Source organism: Haemorhous mexicanus, chromosome 24 (assembly GCF_027477595.1).
Source record: "Haemorhous mexicanus isolate bHaeMex1 chromosome 24, bHaeMex1.pri, whole genome shotgun sequence".
Classification (NCBI taxonomy): domain Eukaryota; kingdom Metazoa; phylum Chordata; class Aves; order Passeriformes; family Fringillidae; genus Haemorhous; species Haemorhous mexicanus.
In genome coordinates, this window is record NC_082364.1 from 6,639,396 (window position 1) to 6,660,369 (window position 20,974).

At 52.7% G+C, this 20,974-nt stretch overlaps 1 protein-coding gene across 1 annotated transcript; it reads right to left on the reverse strand.

Moving 5' to 3' along the window:
• Positions 1-10,422: 10,422 nt before the first annotated feature.
• On the reverse strand, positions 10,423-20,583 carry ZW10 (zw10 kinetochore protein). Its single transcript, XM_059867088.1, has 16 exons — positions 20,429-20,583; positions 19,751-19,885; positions 18,916-19,017; positions 17,862-17,939; positions 17,600-17,759; positions 16,902-17,051; positions 16,306-16,497; positions 15,965-16,116; positions 15,608-15,790; positions 15,172-15,410; positions 14,386-14,457; positions 13,606-13,775; positions 12,932-13,062; positions 12,551-12,682; positions 12,145-12,347; positions 10,423-11,613 (listed from the first exon to the last, which is right to left on the reverse strand). Exons 1-16 carry the CDS (start codon positions 20,576-20,578, stop codon positions 11,493-11,495), a joined length of 2,370 nt encoding a protein of 789 aa, XP_059723071.1. The 5' UTR covers positions 20,579-20,583; the 3' UTR covers positions 10,423-11,492.
• Positions 20,584-20,974: the final 391 nt, after the last annotated feature.

Sequence of the window (20,974 nt, forward strand, 5' to 3'; positions counted from 1 at the left end):
CTCTTCTCAAAGCACAAGGACTGTCCTCCCTCCTGCTTGGCACACAGAGGTCATTAAATAAAGAAAAGACCTTTCACATCTGCCCAGTAATTAAACAGCAGCCAGCCCCACGGCAGAGCTCAGCTCTCAGGCTTGTGCAGGGATGTTTGGCTTGGTCATTTTAGTTCTCAGCTTGAAAACATTCAGATTATCCAGGGTAATCCAGGAGTGGGGAGACAAAACTGTCCTTCATGGGTTTCTGGCTGATCCAGCCCAAACTGGTACAAATACCAAAAGCAAAGTTCCAGCAGGGCACTTTCCAGGGATCAGGGAGCTGTTTTCACTGGGGGGATGCAGCTGCAGTAAATGAGAAAAAGGGCTTTTGCTCTGCATCATTTTTAATAAAATCGATCCTCACGCTCGACAAAGATCAGAGAAATCGAATCCCTGTGGGGAGACACAGGGCCCTTGGGCTCAGATTAATTCCACTCCCCTCATCCCAGGGCACTGGCAGCACCACCCCATCCCCAGGCAGTCGTGTAACCTCATTAACCCAGCTGACAGCAGCCCAGTCTGTATTTCCTGTAAGTTCCTTTTCACTGCCTCTGGTGGCCCCAGCAAAGCACACCCAGTGCCCTGGTGGGTTCATGGAGAATAACCCAATATTGTGTCCCTGGTGGGTTCATGGAGAATAACCCACTGCTGTGTCCCTGGTGGGTTCATGGAGAATAACCCACTGCTGTGTCCCTGGTGGGTTCACAGAGAATAACCCAAAATTGTGTCCCTGGTGGGTTCATGGAGAATAACCCAAAATTGTGTCCCTGGTGGGTTCATGGAGAATAACCCACTGCTGTGTCCCTGGTGGGTTCATGGAGAATAACCCAAAATTGTGTCCCTGGTGGGTTCACAGAGAGAATAACCCAAAATTGTGTCCCTGGTGGGTTCATGGAGAATAACCCAAAATTGTGTCCCTGGTGGGTTCATGGAGAATAACCCACTGCTGTGTCCCTGGTGGGTTCACAGAGAGAATAACCCAAAATTGTGTCCCTGGTGGATTCACAGAGAGAATAATCCAAAATTGTGTCCCTGATGGGTTCACAGAGAATAACCCATTGCTGTGTCCCTGGTGGGTTCACAGAGAGAATAACCCATTGCTGTGTCCCTGGTGGGTTCACAGAGAGAATAACCCATTGCTGTGTCCCTGGTGGGTTCACAGAGAGAATAACCCATTGCTGTGTCCCTGGTGGGTTCACAGAGAGAATAACCCATTGCTGTGTCCCTGGTGGGTTCACAGAGAGAATAACCCACTGCTGTGTCCCTGGTGGGTTCACAGAGAGAATAACCCACTGCTGTGTCCCTGGTGGGTTCACAGAGAATAACCCACTGCTGTGTCCCTGGTGGGTTCATGGAGAATAACCCAATATTGTGTCCCTGGTGGGTTCACAGAGAGAATAACCCACTGCTGTGTCCCTGGTGGGTTCACAGAGAGAATAACCCACTGCTGTGTCCCTGCCCAGCCCCAGTGCCTGAGCTGGGAAGCCACCTGGAGGCACAGGACATACTCCGTGGTCTCAGGTGAGGGGGCTCAGCACCATCTTCACCCCACACTGGAAATGCTGTTTGGCTTTTTGGCCAAACCTTCTGCCCCTCTCTGGGCAGCACACCTGGGTGTTCTCTCAGGCACCTCCGACCTTCCTTCCCCCTCACCTGGGCTTGGGCTGGCCAAGCTTCAGGACCAAAATAAATTTTGAGGTCACAGGTGAATGTCAGAGGTGTTGATCCTTAGAAAATAACTCCTAAGAGGTTCTAATGTTATGGTGAGTGAAAAATCACTTTAAAATAAAAACTGTTTAGTCCCAACCTGGACTTTTTTCTCTTTGGCTTCTTGTTGATGTTTAGGCCAAACATCTGAGCTCTCTCTTCTCCCAGCTTGCTCCCCTCTCCCTGCTGGCTCCTGGCAAATTGCTGTGGATCAGTTCAGCAGCACAGGCTGCTCGGGGAGGAGAGGGGAAGATTAATTGAAGACTTAATTCTTCCTCTTTTCATTTGATCAGTCAGGGAGAGGTTCTCCTGGAGGCCCCGTGTGGCCGTGAATCAGAGCCCCCGGGCTGGGTTTGTGTCAGGCTCAGGGGATTTTGGAGCACACAGCCCAGCCATCCCAGCTCCTGTGCCCTCCCTCCCCAGAGCAGGGAGCAGCAGCTCCGAGGGGCTGGGGAGGGTCAGGAGGGGCTGGGCAGGAGCTGGGGACAGGGACAGGGCTGAGGGAAGCTCTCCAAGGGACAGCAGCCAGCTGGAGCCAGACGAGCCAAGCTGCATGGCCAGACTGTCCTGGGGGCAGTAAATCAGCCCGAGAGAGGCAGGCAGGGGGAAAGGAAACGTGCCTGCAGGAAAGCTGGAAAATCCAGAGCTGGGAGCCACCAGCAAATGGGGAAAGAGCTTCTCCTCCTCCCCAGCCTGGCACAGAGCTCCCTTCTGGCCTTGGCACCCCAGTTACTGCCCTGGCACCCCAGTTACTGCCCTGGCACCCCAGTTACTGCTCTGGCACCCCAGTTACTGCCCTGGCACCCCAGTTACTGCCTTGGTACCCCAGTTATTGTCCTGGCACCCCAGTTACTGCCCTGGCACCACAGGATTGTGCCATCCCCAGCTTTGCCCAAGGGCACAGATGTGCTGTCCCTGCCTTGCTGCCGTGCCCAGGCTGGGAGGAACAAGCCCAGGGGAGCCCAGCCCGTGGAGAGGAGCCCAGAGGAGCTGAGGAGCTCCAGAACCACCGACCTAATGGGCTGGAAACTGCAGACAGACGCTGCCAAGCTCCAGATAAAACCATTCCACATAAACAAGGGCTCTGCCACAAGGGCTCCAAATCCCACGCAGAGAGGACTTGAGAAGATTTTTTTTTTTTTTATCCCTTTTTGCTCAGTTTAACTCCTCCCCGGCACTTTGGTGGCGGTGACATGGAGACAAGCAAGTGTTTTATCTCCTGGAAACCACTCACATCCTCCCTCACCTCGCTGCTCTGTCCACAGAGCTGCAGCCCCATTACACAGACGATTTATGGCCGTGCCTCTCAGCTTTAGGCTGCCAGCAACTTCGGGAGGGTTATTTGTCCTTAAGTACTTGTAATTCTTCCTCTGCAGGAGCATAATCAGTCATTATCAGCGGCAGTTTCAGGCTCTAATCATAAAGCTGTTATTTCTGCTTAATCCTAACCTTGCTAAGTATTAATTTGATGTTTAATCCCCCTGGTATCTGGCAATATTGGCCTGTTATTGTTGTTGCTGTTGCTGTTGTTTATGTGACAGTGAAAAATCAGCCCTGTAGGAGTCATAGCCTTAATTATTTACCGTTCATTTGCCAAATCTCAGTTGCTCTCTTGCCACCCTGAGTCCTGCAGTCTCTCAGGGCAGTGTCACCCCAAAGTGCCCCAGTGCTGTCAAAGGGACAGGTGACACTTCTGAGGAGGGGAACACCACAGACTCACTCTGCTCTTTTGATCCCTCCACCATCCTTTAAAAACAAACAAACAAAGGAAAGAACTGCAAACCTGTTAGGCTGTCAAGCAGGAGGTGACAACTTATCAAACCTCACCTGGAGAGAAGTGACAGAGCCGCTGCAGGAGCTGCAATTAACAGGAACGCCGTCATTAACCAGTAATGACCCGCTGGGATCAATAGAGCCATTTCACAGCCTCAGCTCCAGGGCTGGGGAGGGAGTGGAGCCAGCAGCTCCCGCAGGCCGGGCTGGCCCCGGGAAACGCTGGGGTTTGTCCCAAACCAGGGCCCGAAGGCTCTTTGGGGGTGGTGATGCTCTGCGGACGCAGCTGCTCTGCCCAGCCTGGCAAAGGGAGCGCCAGGGCAGAGCTGAGGAGCAAAAATCCATCCCCGGGCAGCTTCTGGGGGCTGCTGCTGCAGCGCTGCCCCTCAGCACCCCCTGTGCTCTGCAGCCACTGCTGCTGCTGTGACAGCCTGGCTCTGGCTTGCGGGGCTGCGACAGCGACAGCGAACAACGACAATTAACGGCGACAATTATTAACCATGACAATTAAGGCAGGGAACGCGTGCAGGGACCTTCGGGTGAATTTGCCCATCAAACTGCGCGTTTTTTGTCACTGCAAATCTGCAGCTCCTGCCCGGGGCTGAGGGAGAGCAGCCGAGGCACTCAGAGCTGGGCTCTGCCTTCAGCCCCTGCCTTCCCTGGCAGAAGAAGGTGACAGTTGTGATGCCACAGGTGCCCAGGGCACACCCGAGCTGTGCCACCAGAGCTGGACACGGAAACCAGGAGGCACCAAGTGCTGTTGGATGGATTATTGCAGCCTTTGTTCTGTGCTGCCATGGGAGAGAGGAACAAGCCCTCGCTCCCAGCCCTGCCTCAATTTTCAATGTATAACTTTGGAAGCTTAATCATCTTCTTTTCACAAAGCCTTATGGTTTATATATATTTGGGTTTTTGTTACTCTTTTGCATTCACCCTTTTCGCTGTCAATTTAAGCTTAACATTATTAAAATTGCTGTGGCTCGCTCTGCTTAAAATTCTGCAGTTACGGGATTTTTTTGGGAAGAAGAAGTGCTAAGTCAAACGCTTTCTCCTGTTTCTTGTTTGTCTTTAATGACTCATTAGATCATCACCTCTGAAATGAGGAAGCAATAAACGGGCTCTGAGGAAAGCCTGGCAGGCAGCTCCGGAGGCTGCTTTGGGATGGGAGCTGGGCTGGTTTGGGACACAAATCCCCTGCAGAGGTGGTTCCTGAGGGGCTGTCCGAGGGCACGGGCCACAGCGGGTTAAAACCATCACCCTGCTGCAGGAAGGGTCAGAGTTCTGCTTTCTGAACGGGGTAAATCAGCACTCCACCTTGCCCAGGGGGGATCAAATTTGACGTTTAAAGGGAAAAATGGAGAGCTGCAAGGAAGGCAGCACTGGTGTCACTGGGGATGGGCGACTCTTTTGTGCAGAAATCCGTGTGAGCTGCGGAAATGTCTTTTTTCAATTTTATTTTATTTTTCCAGAGGGCGGCGAGAGTAGCATCCCTGGAGCGGCAGCTGCTGCCCTCTGCCCGGGCACGGAGAGGCTGCGGGGACACGAAAATCATCAAAATCCCCCCTGGTCACCTCCCTGTGCCCCAGGGGAGCTCCAAACCCTCCGGCAGTGAAACTCTGCCCCGCTCGGGTCCGGGCAGCCCGGAGAGGAACCGGGGCAGAGCCGGAGCCCGGCCCGAGGGGTGCCCGAAATTCCTGCTGCCCCACGCCCGCAGGAAGGAGCAGCTCCGGAGCGCAGATGGAGAGCCCTGCGTTTGTTTTCCCCCTCCTTGCCCGCGAGCGCGGGGCTGACTCATCGCCTCAGGTGAGAGAAGAGAAAACTCCCCCCGGGCGCTGGGGAAAGTGATGAAAGTGATGAAAATGATGAAAATGATGTTTTCTTCCACGTGCGGAGCATCTCTCGGTGAGGCTGCGCTGAGAAACCCCAGCTCTGGGCTCCGGCACGGGAACTCTGTCCCGGGCTGGGTTTGGGGTGATTTATTGGAAACTGCTTCTCCAAACACGAGTGAGGAGCGATGTTGCTGAGGGGGTGAGGGTGCTGTGCTCGGGGGATGGGCGCCCTGATTTTTAAAGTTTTTCTGAGCCTTCTGATGTTTACATTCTCGCAACGAACTTTCTCGCACTCTTTATGTAGATAACTCATTGGTTTGCATTCTTTTCTGGAGGAGGAGAGATCTGCTGGGCTGTTGGTTGGTCCGGTGGCACTGGAGAGGTGGCACTGTCACCCTCCAACCCCCTGTCACTTTGGGAAATCTAGAAATGTTATCTATAAATCTGTAAAGGTTGGAGTCAGAAATTACAAATTCTCTTTGTACCTTGAGAGAGCTGCGTGCCCGCGCCGTGTTATTCCGTGTTTCATGGTGACATGGGGGGTTCTCAGCAGCCAAAATTTCCCCGTTCTGGGCTGGCCGGACAGCGCTGCCCGCGGCTCCCTCGGCGTTTAGCGAGGATTCACAGCTGGGCGAGCCGGGCTGAGTCACTGCCCCGAGCCCTGCGCAGCTCCAGCTGCTGGAAAAACCGAATTAATGAGTCAGAAACTGCAGCCCCTTCGTTATACGGGTGTCAGCGCGGCGTCCTTTGGGCTTTACGGCTGCGCTGAGAGAAAAGAAAAGAAAAGAAAAGAAAAGAAAAGAAAAGAAAAGAAAAGAAAAGAAAAGAAAAGAAAAGAAAAGAAAAGAAAAGAAAAGAAAAGAAAAGAAAAGAAAAGAAAAGAAAAGAAAAGAAAAGAAAAGAAAAGAAAAGAAAAGAAAAGAAAAGAAAAGAAAAGAAAAGAAAAGAAAAGAAAAGAAAAGAAAAGAAAAGAAAAGAAAAGAAAAGAAAAGAAAAGAAAAGAAAAGAAAAGAAAAGAAAAGAAGAAAAGTTTGGGTTGCTGGGACCTCCTAAAACACGTGGCTGTTTTTGAGCCACACACGGCAGCTCTGTCAAGCCAAGCACCTTCTTAGCGCCGCACAAAAACTCTGCTGGCCGCAAGGGCTGACACAATCCCAGGGCTCGGCATCGTTGTTCTCCCTTTCAGGCACTTCCTAAATAAAATCCCTTTTATTTTTTCCCCCTTTTCCAGTCGGCAGGGGCTGCTTTGCAAACCTGAGCATTCAGAGCTGCAGGAAGCTGCGTGCCCGGGAAAGGCTGTGATTCCCAAACTGCTGCGGAAATGAAACAGAAAGAGAAATGTGGATTTTTTTATTTTTGAGGTTCAGGTGATCCTTCAGGGAGATCTCGAAGCTGCTGCTTCAAAGTGCTGAGGAACAACCCCGAGTGAATTTATGGGAGGAAATAAATAAGGAAGGAGGGGAAATAAATAAGGAAAGGCTGGTTTGGACCTTTACTCCTGCCTTGCAGCACTGCTGGTGGTAAAGGCTGGCACAAGGGGAGTTATTTCTCTGCCAAGATGCATGAAAGGTGTTTCACTTTGTAGCCTGGAGAAATGCAGAGAATTCCAGGTGGGAAGGGCGTTCCTGGTGTTCCTGGTGCCAGAGGAGGTGTCAGGGTGTGAAGGGGACCAAGGTGATTTTCTCTTTAACCAAATCCATATTTTCTAATAGCTTTTCATAACTTTGTAATTTATTTACATCAGCGGTGCCTGCAATTACAGAGAATGCAAATGTGCAATTATTTAATTAGGGTCTGTAATGAGGCTGTGGGAGGGAGCTGGGAGGCAGATGTTTCTGGAGAGCAGCACTGGCCAAGGCTTTGTGCTTTTGGAGGGGAAGCAAGTCAGGATCCAGGAGGGTGCACCCAGGAACTGAGAGCAGGAAAATTCTGCTGCTGGCTGGGGAAACCTCGATTTCTGTCCCGAAGGAGGAGGTGGGGTTAGGAATCTCTCACTCGGATATCTCAGAGCAGAGGCTGGCAGGGGCATCCTGCTGCTCCTGGGCTCTTTTCCCTGCTGAGCTGAGCAGTGACGGATTTCCCGGGAATGCTGGCGGCTTAACTGTGAAACACAAAGTCGTTAATGAACGACAGGGTCAGGAGGGTTTCTTTTTAAGTGAACTGAGAGGGGGCATTGTGGGAATCCATAAAATCAGAGGGTTTGGGAAAGCTGCAAAAGGCCTCAGAGCCAGCAGAACTGTGACTGGAGCTGAGCAGCAGCCATGAGATTGGTCAGCAGGAAAGTTATATGAGAAGTAGAAAGTAAGGACAAACAGAACAATGGTCTGTGTATTAATGCTGGTCTAGAATAACTCCCTGAGCTGCAGAAAAGTTCATCTAGAGAGATATTAGGGAGTTTTAAGTTAATCCTGGAGCTCTGAGCATTGTGTTTAAGGCTCACAAGCAGCGTTGGATTTGAAATCAGCCAGCATTGTTTAACCAGAGGTACCTGTGCTTACAGGGTGGGATGGAACCACTGTCACTATGGAATATATCCTGTACAGATATAAATACTGTCAGCGTGCTTTGGCTTCGTGGGACTGGGCAAAAAACTTCTAAAGTGAGTTGGAACACTGAGTTCTTTGTCTGCTGCCTGGGATGTGAGCTGCTGGCATCTCCCATTGCCATAGCCATGGAAGGAGGCTGATGCTGGGAAATAGAACAGCCCAAGGCAAGTCCCGTCCCGTTGGTGATTTGTACACAGCCCCTGGCCGGCGATATCCATTTCATCGGGCGTTTAGCAGCCTCTGAAGACCATCAGAGAGCCGCAGCCCCTGGCAGGTGGGTGGCCTCTGGCTGCAGCTCCGTTGGTGGCCCGCAGAGGCACAGCCCGGCCAGGGATGCGTCCCCAGGCAGGGCAGCCCCGCTCCCGCGCACGGGGATGCTGCGGGGACCCGCCAGCCCCGGCGACATCCGCCGTGACTTCATGCGGGCTGGGAGGAGGGCGAGTGGCCCCTGTGTCACCGTCTGGGCTGGCCCTGAGCCACAGCCCGGCTCTGCTCCCTCTCGGGGGGCAAATGTCACCCCGGGGTGACTCCCCCGCGGTTAAAAGCTCTGGTTTCAATGCAGGGAGTGAGCGTACAACAAAGCAGAAATGCCATCCAGCCTCCTGAAAAACCTTTTCCTTTTCCCTCCCTGGGATTTGGGTCCTCAGCAGCTTGCGAGGGCAAAGGTTCAGCTGACAAGTGACAAATAAACTGTTTGGAAATGGGAGGAGAAAGAGCATAAATTAATTTCTGTGTAGCAATTCTTCTTCTTCTTTGACTCATCTCCGCAAATAAATCCCTCGGGATATCTTTGTGCTGGAACACGGTGCAGAGAATGAAAACACTTCATCCCTGACATCCCTAAATTCTCTCTTGATTGGCTGATGGATGAGAGCCCAGGGCCCAGCCCTCTCCTGGCTGTCCTTGCTCTGCAGAAACACAACAGAGGGACACCAGATCCCTGCCCCTCCCCTGTGCCAGGTGGAAGGTGACAGTGCCTGCTCAGGGCGAGCACTGAGGTGTCCCCACCACAGCCACAGCATCAGAGGGCTCAGGACATTTCTGCTGTGCCCTCTGAGGAGCAGCATGCCCATTCCCTGCCCCTGGGGAGGTTGGCACCATCCCTGCAGGGAATTGCCTGGAAATTGCCTCTGCCTCACGCCGTGCCAGCTGCTTTTAAACAGATTATTGCAGCAGGTTACAGCAGTGCCTCCGTTCAATTCCTTCCAGGCAGAAACCAGTTTTCCTGAAATTGCCTTCTCAGCTCCATAATCATTACCCGGGAAATTGCCCCGGGAGAGAGGCTGGAGCAGGGCAGGGGTGGGGGCTGCTCTGCAGCGGGGGATGAGCAGGAAAATCCTCCAGGAGCTGTGCTGGGAGCTGTCCCTGGCCTGGCACTCACACCCCTTTTCATCTTCGTGTCACCCTGAAAAGGTTCCGTTTCTGGCAGGTTCTGGGAGGGGAGGTGCCCTGAAGTGGTCGAGCAGCGGCCCCGGGCGGGAGGAGCAGCCTGGAGAGCCCCTGTGTGCCCAGAAGAGCTGGCCAAGGGTGCTGGGGCTGGATCCTGTGCCCGGGCTGTTCCCTCCTTTCCCACTGGTGCTCCAGCACCATCTACAGTCCTGCCAGGGTGCTCCAGAGGCTCAGGGTGCAGCACAGACCCAGGAAAGGATCAGGAGCTGAGCCAGGTGTGATCTGGGGGATATTTGCAGCTTTTCTGGCCTGAACTCTAAATGAGACAGGGGGCTTGGAGAAAAAACACCCAAACCAAGCCCAAGCCCCCCCATTTTCAGAGCAGCTGCCCAGCACAGGGTGAGTTAGTGCCACAACACACCTGGTGCAGCTCAGAGGGAGGAGAAACCCCCCCTGAACCTGCAGGACAGGACGTGAAACATTCAGGGGAGTTCCTTTGGTTAAACAGCATTAAAAATTCATCAGTGCTTCACTGGAGCCCCGAGCCAGCAGCTGTGCCTGTCAGGGATGGAGGAGGAGGGAAAAAAGAACCTTTATTGCATGGGACAGCTCTTCCAGTCTGCTCAGCTGCCCTTGGGTTGGGGGACTGGGGCACAGGAGGACGAGGGGCTGCAGCAGCCCCAGGGATTTCTGTTCCACCAGGATGGAAAATCATCTCCTGCCCCAACACGGCCCAGCCACTGGCTGGAAACTCCTCTTTCAGCAACAAGGGATTTCCTGGAGAGTCAGGAGCCAGCTGGGAGCTGCTGCCTGAGCCCCGCTGCTCCCTGTGGGCTCCAGGCAGGCAGAGCCAGCTCTGGCAGGTGGGGCTGATCCCTGGGGGGGCTCAGGGTGGGGAGGAGCTGCTCCTCAGACAAATCCCAGGATCCTGCTGAACTCCATCCCTGGATGTACAAGACTTTAGACCCTTTTTTTTGGTACTGATTGCTTTTTTTGTTTCCTTTGTTATTGATTTTCTTAGATGCACTAGAAATCAGGAAAGGACAGACTGCACATGGCAACACCCTGCCCTTCCCACAAGGGAAGAACAGCCCAGGCCTGGCTCCTCCTGCCTCACTCTTACCCAAACAGACTCCCAGACCTGCTCAGTATAAATAGTTTATTAAAGAAAATAGCAAATTCCAATTCTGTGAACAATCAACAGGGGAGAAGTGTTTTTCAAAATAGACCAATTTGGATTGCTGTGTGAGAAGGGACAGGGGATCCCAGGAGATGTTCTGGGAAAACAAAACCACAAAGGTTCTGCAAGGACTGGGGTGACAGGAAAGCCTCAGCCCCTGCACAAATGCCTGGAAATGGCAACAGGAGTGGGACAGAAGTGCCAATGACAAGGAGACAACAGGAGACAACAGATTAAAACATTAAACTGTGACCAAAACTCTTCTAAGCACGACAGGGCAGGAAGGACTTTGCAGCACCTTGGTCTCTGGGCTGAGCTCAGTGAATGCTCTCAGTGAGTTTTTCAATTAAAAGAAATGTACAACAATCCAGGTGTCAAACAGATCCTTTTGTGGCTTCATGCTGGGAGTGCACCTTTCATTCCCTTTGTGTATTGGTTTACATTTCTCTCAAAACTCCTGAAGGACAGAAAATACACCACCAGAAAGACACAGAGGTGTGCAGTGCAACCCAACACAAACACAAAGGAAGGAGCTGAACTGGCTTCTACATTTGGGAAGGTGACATTGAAAAGCTCTAAATCAGTGTGAGGATATTTTCCACAAGAAGAGAATTTTCCCACTTGTGAGAAATCCTGTGGCCTGACCAATGGTCCACTCCCCACTCCCTCTGAAGTGTCTCTCCCTTGAGGTCTCAGGGGAGGCTGAGGTGGGAAACTCTGGAGGGAGAGCAGAAGCTCTCCAAGTCTCCAGGTTCCATGTGTGCTTTGGGGACAGCAGAGGGCACACAGGGGCTGCAGGTCCCAGATGAGCAGTGCATAGAAGAGTCCCAGCTGAGCACTGAAAGGGCCCAGCCTGAGATGAGGTGACAGGAACACTGAGCAGGAAATGCTCCTTCCCCCAGGCAAGCCCCAGGAAGCACCTCCCCAATCCCAACGTTTCCCAGACCAGCAGAAATAAGAAAGGTGAAATCAAAAAAGTATTTGGAAGTGTCAGTTTGCTCTTGCTGTGCCACAAGGTGCAGGTGTAAACTGGAGTCACTTGATCTTGGCCAGTGCTGCTGCTCTCCTCTCTGTGTTCTGGAACAAGGCTCGGATCAGACTCTTCACCTCAGCTGCTGAAAATTCCTCTGCCAGAGGCCCCTTGCCATCTGCCCACCTGGAAGGGAGACAGGGAGAGCTTCATGGCATAACCTGTCCAGAAATGGCACCTCCAACAAGCCTCCAAGGACCCGTGCCAGCAGCTGAACCTGACCCTTTCTTCAGGAAAAAGAAAGGAAAAGGAAAAGGGAAAGGGAAAGGGAAAGGGAAAGGGAAAGGGAAAGGGAAAGGAAAAGGAAAAGGAAAAGGAAAAGGAAAAGGAAAAGGAAAAGGAAAAGGAAAAGGAAAAGGAAAAGGGAAAGGGAAAGGGAAAGGGAAAGGGAAAGGGAAAGGGAAAGGGAAAGGGAAAGGGAAAGGAAAAGGAAAAGGAAAAGGAAAAGGAAAAGGAAAAGGAAAAGGAAAAGGAAAAGGAAAAGGAAAAGGAAAAGGAAAAGGAAAAGGAAAAGGAAAAGGAAAAGGAAAAGGAAAAGGAAAAGGAAAAGGAAAAGGAAAAGGAAAAGGAAAAGGAAAAGTTCAGTTCCTGCTCTTCCTCAGAACTGCAGCTCGCTGGCCCAGGCCTGGAGAAGCAGCTGGAAAGGAAAACACCTACTGATCCACAATTTCTTGGAGGTTGGCCTGCAGGATGATCATCAGCTCCTTGAATGTCATCCACTTCTGCACGTAGACTGGAACTTCCTCCTGGTACTTCTTGTTTTTGTCCTCCTCAAGCAGAGGGGTGAAAACCTGGGGTCCCTCCTCCACCATGATCCTGCAGAGTGAGTAGAGCCTGTCTGCATCCTCTGCAGAGATATCCTGGAATGGGGAGAACACAGAGAGAGCTGAAGTGAGGCTTATTTTTGGAGTGCCAAGTGAAATGAAAAATTGGGATTGTGAACAATTCCTGTGGATACATGATTATAATTTCCGGGTCAATGAACTGCTCCCCTGAAATGTGATTTTGGGGAGAGTTTCTGGAGGTGACAAATGCTGTCCCCAGCACCCCCCATGGCTGTTACCTCCAGGGCAGCAATCCTGGTGACAATCTCTGCCAGGGCTGTGTTCAGCAGGGCCCCCATGGCCTTGCAGTACACATTCACAGGGAGCACATCCTGCCACACCATGCCCAGCCTCCTCAGCTGGTGCAGCACCTGCAAGGCAAGAGCTGAGTGTGACACCAGACAGAGCCCTGGGCAAGACACCAGGGCATCAGGAGAGTACAAGGGGGGAGAAACAGCAGAGCAATCCTGCTAAAGACAGCCCAGGACAAAAAAACCCAAACCATCACAACAGAAAATAGGTTTTTTAGCAGCTGCACAGCTGTGAGGGCTGAGATTCCACACTGCACCCTCCCCAGGATACCTGCAGGCACTGGGATGCTCCTTCCCTGCCTTCCTCACCTGCTTTATGGCTTTATTTGCTGCACAGTAATTCTCCTCATCATCCATGTTGGAAAAGTTCCTGGCACTCGAGAGCCTCTCCAGGATTTCTCCCTTCTGCACTCGCATCTGGGCCAGAAAACACTCCATCCCTTTAGGAGCAAAACAAGCAGAGAGAAGCAATTAAACAATTACTAAATTTGCTCTGCCTATTTATGACTGCAAGTGCTGAATAATGAACTTGCTATAACGTTTTATTTTTAATCACTTTCCAGTCCCCAAACAGTCTCCCAGAGCCAGTTTAACCAGTGCAGCCTGCATTGCCACAACACTGCTGGAAAAGAAGCAGAGCAGCAGAATTGTGCACGACTCCTGTTAGCTCACAAACTTACCTCTGAATTTATTTCTGTGGAGTAACTAAGGAAAATAACAAAGGACTGAGCAGCAGATCCCAGACACATCTTGCTGGATACCAAGCTGTTCCTGGGACTAAGCCCACAAGAAGATACAGCTTTCAAAGAGCCAAAACCTCCTCACTCAGAAAATGTTCCTGCCACTTGTCCAACACCACCAACCCACTGCTGGCACGGAGGGAGCAGCCACACCTCCAGGAGAGCACTCAGCAGCCACGGCAGGGGTGAACTGCCAGCTGACCCACAAGCACATCTGGAGAGGGGAAGGGGGAGGGAAGTTACCCAGCCTCCTGAAGCCAGGCACCAGGTCCACGAAGGTGGCAGCCCCGTTGCTGAGCACGCTGGTGCTGCGGTAGCGGAACTGGTGGCCCAGGGTGAGCAGGTGGTGGGCGATGTACATGCAGTTGTTGTGGTGGATGGCAGCCAGCTGGGGCAGCTTCTGCAGGTTCTCCCTGGCCCAGCAAGAAGGGAAAAGGAGAAATGGGTTTATTTAGAGCTGGTTCTGTTAAAAAAATGCTCGTGTCTATCCTAGAGAAACGCATGGTCTGTCAGCAGATGGTGCTGGCAAGGCCTGACTGACATCAGAGTAAAAACATTTAACCTCTCACATCCCCACAGGAACTGGCAGGAAAAGTCTGAAATGGCACTGAGGCATCTGAACCCTGTGCTATCCCACACTGTTTCCAGCCATGGCCTTTCAAACAGGAATATATTTTGTTAGAGCAAAGTCACAGTGAGGAAAAGGGAGAGAAGGTCTCTGACAGAATTGTGAACTTTCCATCTTCATTGTTGCTCTTTTCTTCACGGGAGAAACATCCTGAAAAATCTGTGCATCAGATCTGAGGTCAAAGTTACGTGGCTGGAAACAACTACAGCTGTGTGAGAACTTCACCCACACCCTTGATCACAGACTGACAACACAGAAACTCTCAAGCACCTGCTTTGCACAGGTATGGTTTAGAGATGGAGTAGTTGATTTTTGCTGATGGAGCTGTAGTGGGCAAGTGGGACTGCTCCAACAGCAGCACTCCCCCTCAGAACAGGAAATGTGGACACACTCACCTGTGGTATGTGGGCACTACCTCATAGAAGAGCTGGAAGATGTTCCTGACGCAGTCAAAGAGCTGCACACAGCTACAAGGAAAGGGGGCTCATGTCAGCCTGGCACTGATGTCCTGCTCACAGCTGACCCTCAGCCTGCCCCACAACAAGGGTTTATGAGCAGTGAAGCACTGGCACAAAGAGGGGATTGTCAGGATCAATGACAGCACTGTCAACACTCTGGAAAACTCTCAAAGGCTGGGCTGACCTTGAGGGTCAGTGTGGGAGGGAGATGTGTGAAAGCCCAGAACAAAGGGGACACTGTCCCTGCCCCTCCAGGTGAGCAGGAACACTCAGCCCTCTCTCTGCCCCTTGAGGGCAGCTGTTACCTGGGCAACTCTCCTGCCTCGGGGCTGTGGTTAAAGCTGAGTTTGTGTGGATCCTGTCTGTTTTTCCCCAAGAGCCCTGCCAGCTGCAGGCTGGAGTCCTTTGTTTTCACCAGCACAAAGAACTCTGCTCACACTGAGGCCAGTGCTTGGTTTTGGCAAAAAGAGATGGTTTGATTTTTCTAAACAACTGATTTCTCTAAAAACATGAAGGAACAGCCTGCAGCAGTGTCAGTCTCTGCCCAAACCCAGGGATACATCCTCCAGCCAAAACAAGAGCAATGCCTGAGCCGAGTTTTTAAAGTCCTTTAAATCTATTACCAGATGCTGGGTGTTGCTAGAGCCTGACACACAAGCTACTAAATGAATAAATACTGCTTTGATCACTGATGCTACCTGAGGAATGCCAAGCAGTCCCTACCAGAGGTCAGTGCTGGCTGTGGCCTCCAGCAGGGTGTGGTAAGCCAGCTCCACCAGCTGCTGCACGGAGCAGCTGATGCGGCAGGAGGGCAGGCACAGCGTCAGGGGGCTCAGCCTGCTCTCAGTGCCCACACTCACTGTGCCACTGGGCACCAGGCTGGAGCCTCTGGGCAGCTTCACGTGGTCTCCTGAGCCAGGATCAGGGAGCTCTGGGAGGGCTGTGCTGGAGTCAGGTGTGATCTAAGGGAAAGCGAGAGAGAGAACAGGACGGTTTTCTCCAAACAGAATTTGGAGCTCTGAAAGGAGAATCTGCAAGATTAAAAAGCACTCAGTGGCAGAGGTTTAAGACTCAAGATAAACACAACACTGCAGCACTATTAAAAAATATTTAGAGATTGTTTTCCAGATGGAACAACTGCGCAGGCATCCCCAGTCACCTTCATAGTGTTGTGTATTTCTGAGGTCATCAGGTTCCTGGCTGCCATGATCACATCCTGGCACTTCTTGTTGGCAAAGTGGGAATCCACATTGCAGGCGTATTTCAGCAAGGCAGTCGAGTCTTCCTTCAAAAACTGCATCTTCTTCAGGGCCTTCTCAAACTCCTCTGTGGACTCGATCACCTGAGGAGAGCAGATGTTAGCACAGCCCCCAAAAATCAGGGAACAAAGTTACGTTGGGTATAAAGGCTGAAAGCAAAGGATGAAGGAGGTTTTGGAGGGCATTAACTGCTGGAATGCCATCCCACTGGAGTGCCTGGCTCTGTGTTCAAACCTGGGAGGGTTTTTGGGACCCACCTCTTTGTACTGCTCCAGTTTGCTGCTGTTGGTTGGGATGGAGTTCACCAGGCAGTTGTGGATGAGGCAGTCTGAGAGCTCCTCCCAGATGAGCTCCCCCAGCAGCTCTGCCAGGGTGACTCTGCCTTCCCCAGGCTGCTCCAGAGGCACATCTGCATCCCGGAGAAGAAAAATGGATTTTAACACAGCTGCTTCCTGGGCCAGACCCTCCATTAGATCAAAAGCCTTTCCTCCATTTACCTTTCCCATAATGCTGATTGACAATCAGATATTCTAGAAAACTCCCATTAAATGAACAAGGTTCTGATCATAACTAACTCCAGAAGAGAGGAACTGCATACTTAGCAGGTATTTGTGCAGAACTTCAAACACCAGCTTGATCTTCTCAAACACCTCCATAGGAGAGGACTCATCCAGAGCGAGCTCCTGGGACCTGAACCTCAGGATGAACACATCTGGCTGTTCCTCTGGGACTGGCTCCAGAGGTGGGTGTGAGATCAGAGGCTTCAGGATGTACTGCAGCAACAAGTGGCCTGAGGAAAGGGAAAAACAGAGGTTTTCCAACAGCAGATTGCTCCAGTGAGGTCCAGCCCTGACTGTTCTGGATTTAGAGACTGCAAGAAGTGGGAGGAACAATCCCTTGATCAGCTCCATCAGGGAATTACCAATGAGGTAAAACTCTTCAAGCACCAGGCTATGAAACCACAGTCACAGCTCAGAAATACACTGAACTGTCAGGAAAGGAGAAATAATTCCAGGTAGGTAATGGGAGTAAATATTTTCCTATTAGTAAGAGCTCCAGCATTCCCCTCAGTGGGAAACACAAGCCAGGAGAGGAAGAAGTTTCCCAGTGTCCTGCTGGAGTGAAGTGGGTCTCACTATCCATGTTAAAAGTATCCCCTCGAGCTACTGGGGCTATTTCTGGGGTCTGCCTTACCAAAATCTTTGAGCTTGGAGTGCAGCTCTCCCAGGACAGCCAGGGCCTGCAGCACAGCAGCCACGGGGGGGACAGCAGTGTCCTTGTCCTGGGGTGGCACCATGTACAAGTGCAGCTCCGAGAGCACCACGGCCTCCAGGCTGCTGCTCCCTGCACACAAAGCACACCCAGGGCTGTCACAGGGCACAGCAGAAGCAAAGGTCCACCCCTCCCCAGAGCAGTGTGGTATTCACACGCCCTCTGAACAGAGAGAAACTGTGAGACAAGCAGAGAAGGAAAACACAATTCTTATCTCGCTGGCTGTGCCTGTGTTGTGCTAAAGCAGAATGCAATATGGAGATTGTTTACATAAAGTGAGGATGTTTTGTTCCCTTGGCCTATCAGGGCCAAGAAGGGTGTGTGGGACTGTCCCGGGAGAGTCAGAGATGAGTGCAGCTCTGTGCAGCTGTGAGCAAGAGTGAGAGCCTGGCAGATTCAGTTTAGATGGAATGTACATAGTTCAGTATAATAAAGTAATTCATTGGCCTTCTGGTGATGGAGTCAGGTGCATCATTCCCTCTCCCCTCTGTCAGAGTCACTGTTAAATTACAATACACCAGCTCCTTCAACCCCTGAGCCCAACAGCTTCACTGCAGGTCCCACCCTGCAGGTGAGAACTTCAGTGGGGCACAAAGAGTGAAAAAAACCCCTACGAGCACCTTTGGAAGGGGGAAGCTTCCAGACAATGAGCTTCTGCCACTCCTCCCCGAGGTGGTAGATCAGGTTCTGTGTCTGCACCGTGAGCTCTGTGCCCAGGGCCTTCAGGATCTTCAGCTCAAAGCCCCTGCGGGACTCCAGGCTCCTGAGGCTGCTCCGTGCCTGGGGAGAGCAGACACAGCTCAGGCAGGCACTGCCCCTGCCAGGGAAAGCATCCTCTGGAACCCACCCCGTGCATCCAGCACCCTGAAGGGGCTCTGCTACCTTCTCCAGCTGCTGAGCTGCTGCCACGTACTGCTTTTCCTGCAGGGCAGAGTTGCACTCCTTGATAGTTGTGTCAAACTGCAAAGGCCAAACACACACAGTGGGTGTCACTGCAGCTCTGCTCTGACATGCAGACACTCACCCAGACCTGTGAGCTACAGACACACAAACCTGTGAGGAACAAACACTCACCCAGACCTGTGAGCTACAGACACACAAACCTGTGAGGTACAAACACCCACCCGACCCTGTGAGCTACAGACACACAAACCTGTGAGGTACAAACACTCACCCAGACCTGTGAGCTACAGACACACAAACCTGTGAGGAACAAACACTCATCCAGACCTGTGAGCTACAGACACACAAACCTGTGAGGTACAAACACTCACCCGACCCTGTGAGCTACAGACACACAAACCTGTGAGGAACAAACACTCATCCAGACCTGTGAGCTACAGACACACAAACCTGTGAGGTACAAACACTCACCCAGACCTGTGAGCTACAGACACACAAACCTGTGAGATACAAACACCTACCTGACCCTGTGAGCTACAGACACACAAACCTGTGAGGTACAAACACCCACCCGATCCTGTGAGCTACAGACACACAAACCTGTGAGGTACAAACACTCACCCAGACCTCTGAGCTACAGACACACAAACCTGTGAGATACAAACACCCACCCGACCCTGTGAGCTACAGACACACAAACCTGTGAGGTACAAACACCCACCCGATCCTGTGAGCTACAGACACACAAACCTGTGAGATACAAACACTCACCTGACCCTGTGAGCTACAGACACACAAACCTGTGAGGTACAAACACTCACCCGACCCTGTGAGCTACAGACACTCAAATCTGTGAGGTACAAACACTCACCCAGACCCTGTGAGCTACAGACACTCAAATCTGTGAGGTACAAACACCCACCCGACCCTGTGAGCTACAGACACTCAAATCTGTGAGCCACACTCACCCAAAACAGAAGCCCAGAACAATGCTCCCACTGAGGAGCAGGATTATTTTGCTCCCCCTCCTCACCTCCTGCAGCTTTTTCAGGACACTCAGCACCAGGGTGTCCCTCTCCAGCTGCTGCTTCAGCTCTGTGAACTCAGCAACAGCCACGTTTAGATCTCGCTGGACCTAGAACAACAGCAGTTTTCAGTTCATTGACAGCATTGGTTAGCACACATTTTCCTCCTAAATTTCATTTATCATTTATTTCTGTTCATAGAATGATTTGGTGAGGAGGAGAAAAACTCCATCCTTTTAATTCGTGTGTCCCACCCCCTGCCACAGCCAAGGCTGGTCCTTCTCTCTGAAGGACACTGTGACACACTTTTCCACCTTTACAACAGCCACGTTTAGATCTCGCTGGACCTAGAACAACAGCAGTTTTCAGTTCATTGACAGCATTGGTTAGCACACATTTTCCTCCTAAATTTCATTTATCATTTATTTCTGTTCATAGAATGATTTGGTGAGGAGGAGAAAAACTCCATCCTTTTAATTCGTGTGTCCCACCCCCTGCCACAGCCAAGGCTGGTCCTTCTCTCTGAAGGACACTGTGACACACTTTTCCACCTTTACAAGAGTGACAACCCCTTAATGACAGCTCTTAATGTGCACCGTGGTGTCACCTCAAGGCATTCTTCAGGGCTGATATCACCCAGGGATCCCAGCCACAGAATCACAGAATTCCCCAAGCTGGAAGGGATCATCGAGTCCTGCCACAAACCCCAAAATCCCATCATGAAAGTGTGGCCCAGACACTCCTTGAGCTCTGGCAGGTTTGGGGTTGTGACCAAACACCCCATGATGGGGTGGGGGGCTCCAGATTTGGGCTGAAATGGAGCAGAATGTCCCCGGGAGTCACCTCGTTCTCGATGCCCGCCTTGAGCAGGTCGATGTTGTTGGAGAGCCCCTCCACCTGTGCCACCAGGTCCTCTGCACTCTGCATGCTGGGCAGGAACTCGCTGTACTTCTTGTTGATCATGGTGCACACCTCTCCCTGAGGAAGTGAGGAGCAGGACAGCGTCACCTCGGCGGCAGAGGGACAGGACAGCCAGCACAGGGTGAGAGAGCGGGGCAGGGCCGGGGCACCGCGGGATGGAGAGGGCCGGGCACCCCTGCCAGGGCTCGGCATCCCTGAGCAGGGCTGGGCACCCCTGAGCAGGGCCGGGGCACCGCGGGATGGAGAGGGCCAGGCACCTCTGGCAGGGCTGGGCACCCCTGAGCAGGGCTGGGCACCCCGGGATGGAGAGGGCCGGGCACCCCTGAGCAGGGCTGGGCACCCCTGCCAGGGCTGGGCACCCCTGAGCAGGGCTGGGCACCCCTGAGCAGGGCTGGGCACCCCAGGACGAACCAGGACTGGACACCCAGGGCTGACCCAAGGCTGGGCACCCCAATTCAGCTGACCCAGGGCTGGACACCCGGCCCAAACCAGGGCAGGACACCCGAGCTGACCCACGGCTGGACACCCAGTCCTGACCGGCACGGCCGCAGCGCCGGTTCCCTGTCTTTCCCCGCGCCCCTTCCGTTCCCCGTCCCTTGCCTTGAGCTCCTCGACGCGGCGGGAGAGGCGCCCAACGCGGGCCCCCAGGTGCTCCTTGTCCAGCCGGCCCGAGTGCGCCAGCACAGCCGCCACCAGCGAGCCCGCCCGTGCCGCCATGGCTGCGCGCCCTACGGCGGCCGCGAGGGACATGGGACCGCGGCGCGGAGCTCGATCGGGAGGTCGCGGGTTCGAGACTCAGCGGGGACACCCGGAGATGGGGGAGACGGCGGTTATGGGGACACGGAGGTGGTGGGGGGCTCTGTGGCTGCTGCAGGACTTTGTGAGTGACCTGTGGCTGCTGGAGGACACCAGTAGATGCTGAGGGTCTATGGCTAGCAGGGGGCACCCCTGGATGTTGATGGACTGTGGCTATGGGGGACCAGTGGCTGCAGGGGATGTGGAAATTCTGGGGACTCCCCAGCTCTGTGGTGTTTCCTGTCTGGGGGACCATCAGTGGATGCCAGGGGTCCCTGGCTGCATGGGGACAGGGAGATGCGGGGCTCAGAGGCTCCTGCAGGGTTCTGTGGGTGCTGGGGTGAGGAGGCA

Bases quoted from the DNA above. Each gene is read 5' to 3' on its own strand.
- ZW10 (XM_059867088.1), bottom strand. From the start codon at position 20,578: ATGTCCCTCGCGGCCGCCGTAGGGCGCGCAGCCATGGCGGCACGGGCG. The intron at 14,458-15,171 runs GTAGGGACTGCT...CTTTCCTTGTAG, and splicing joins ACAGCCAGCACTGACCTCTG to CTGTGTGCAGCTCTTTGACT. The intron at 12,348-12,550 runs GTAACAGCCATG...TCCCCATTCCAG, and splicing joins CCAGGATTGCTGCCCTGGAG to GATATCTCTGCAGAGGATGC.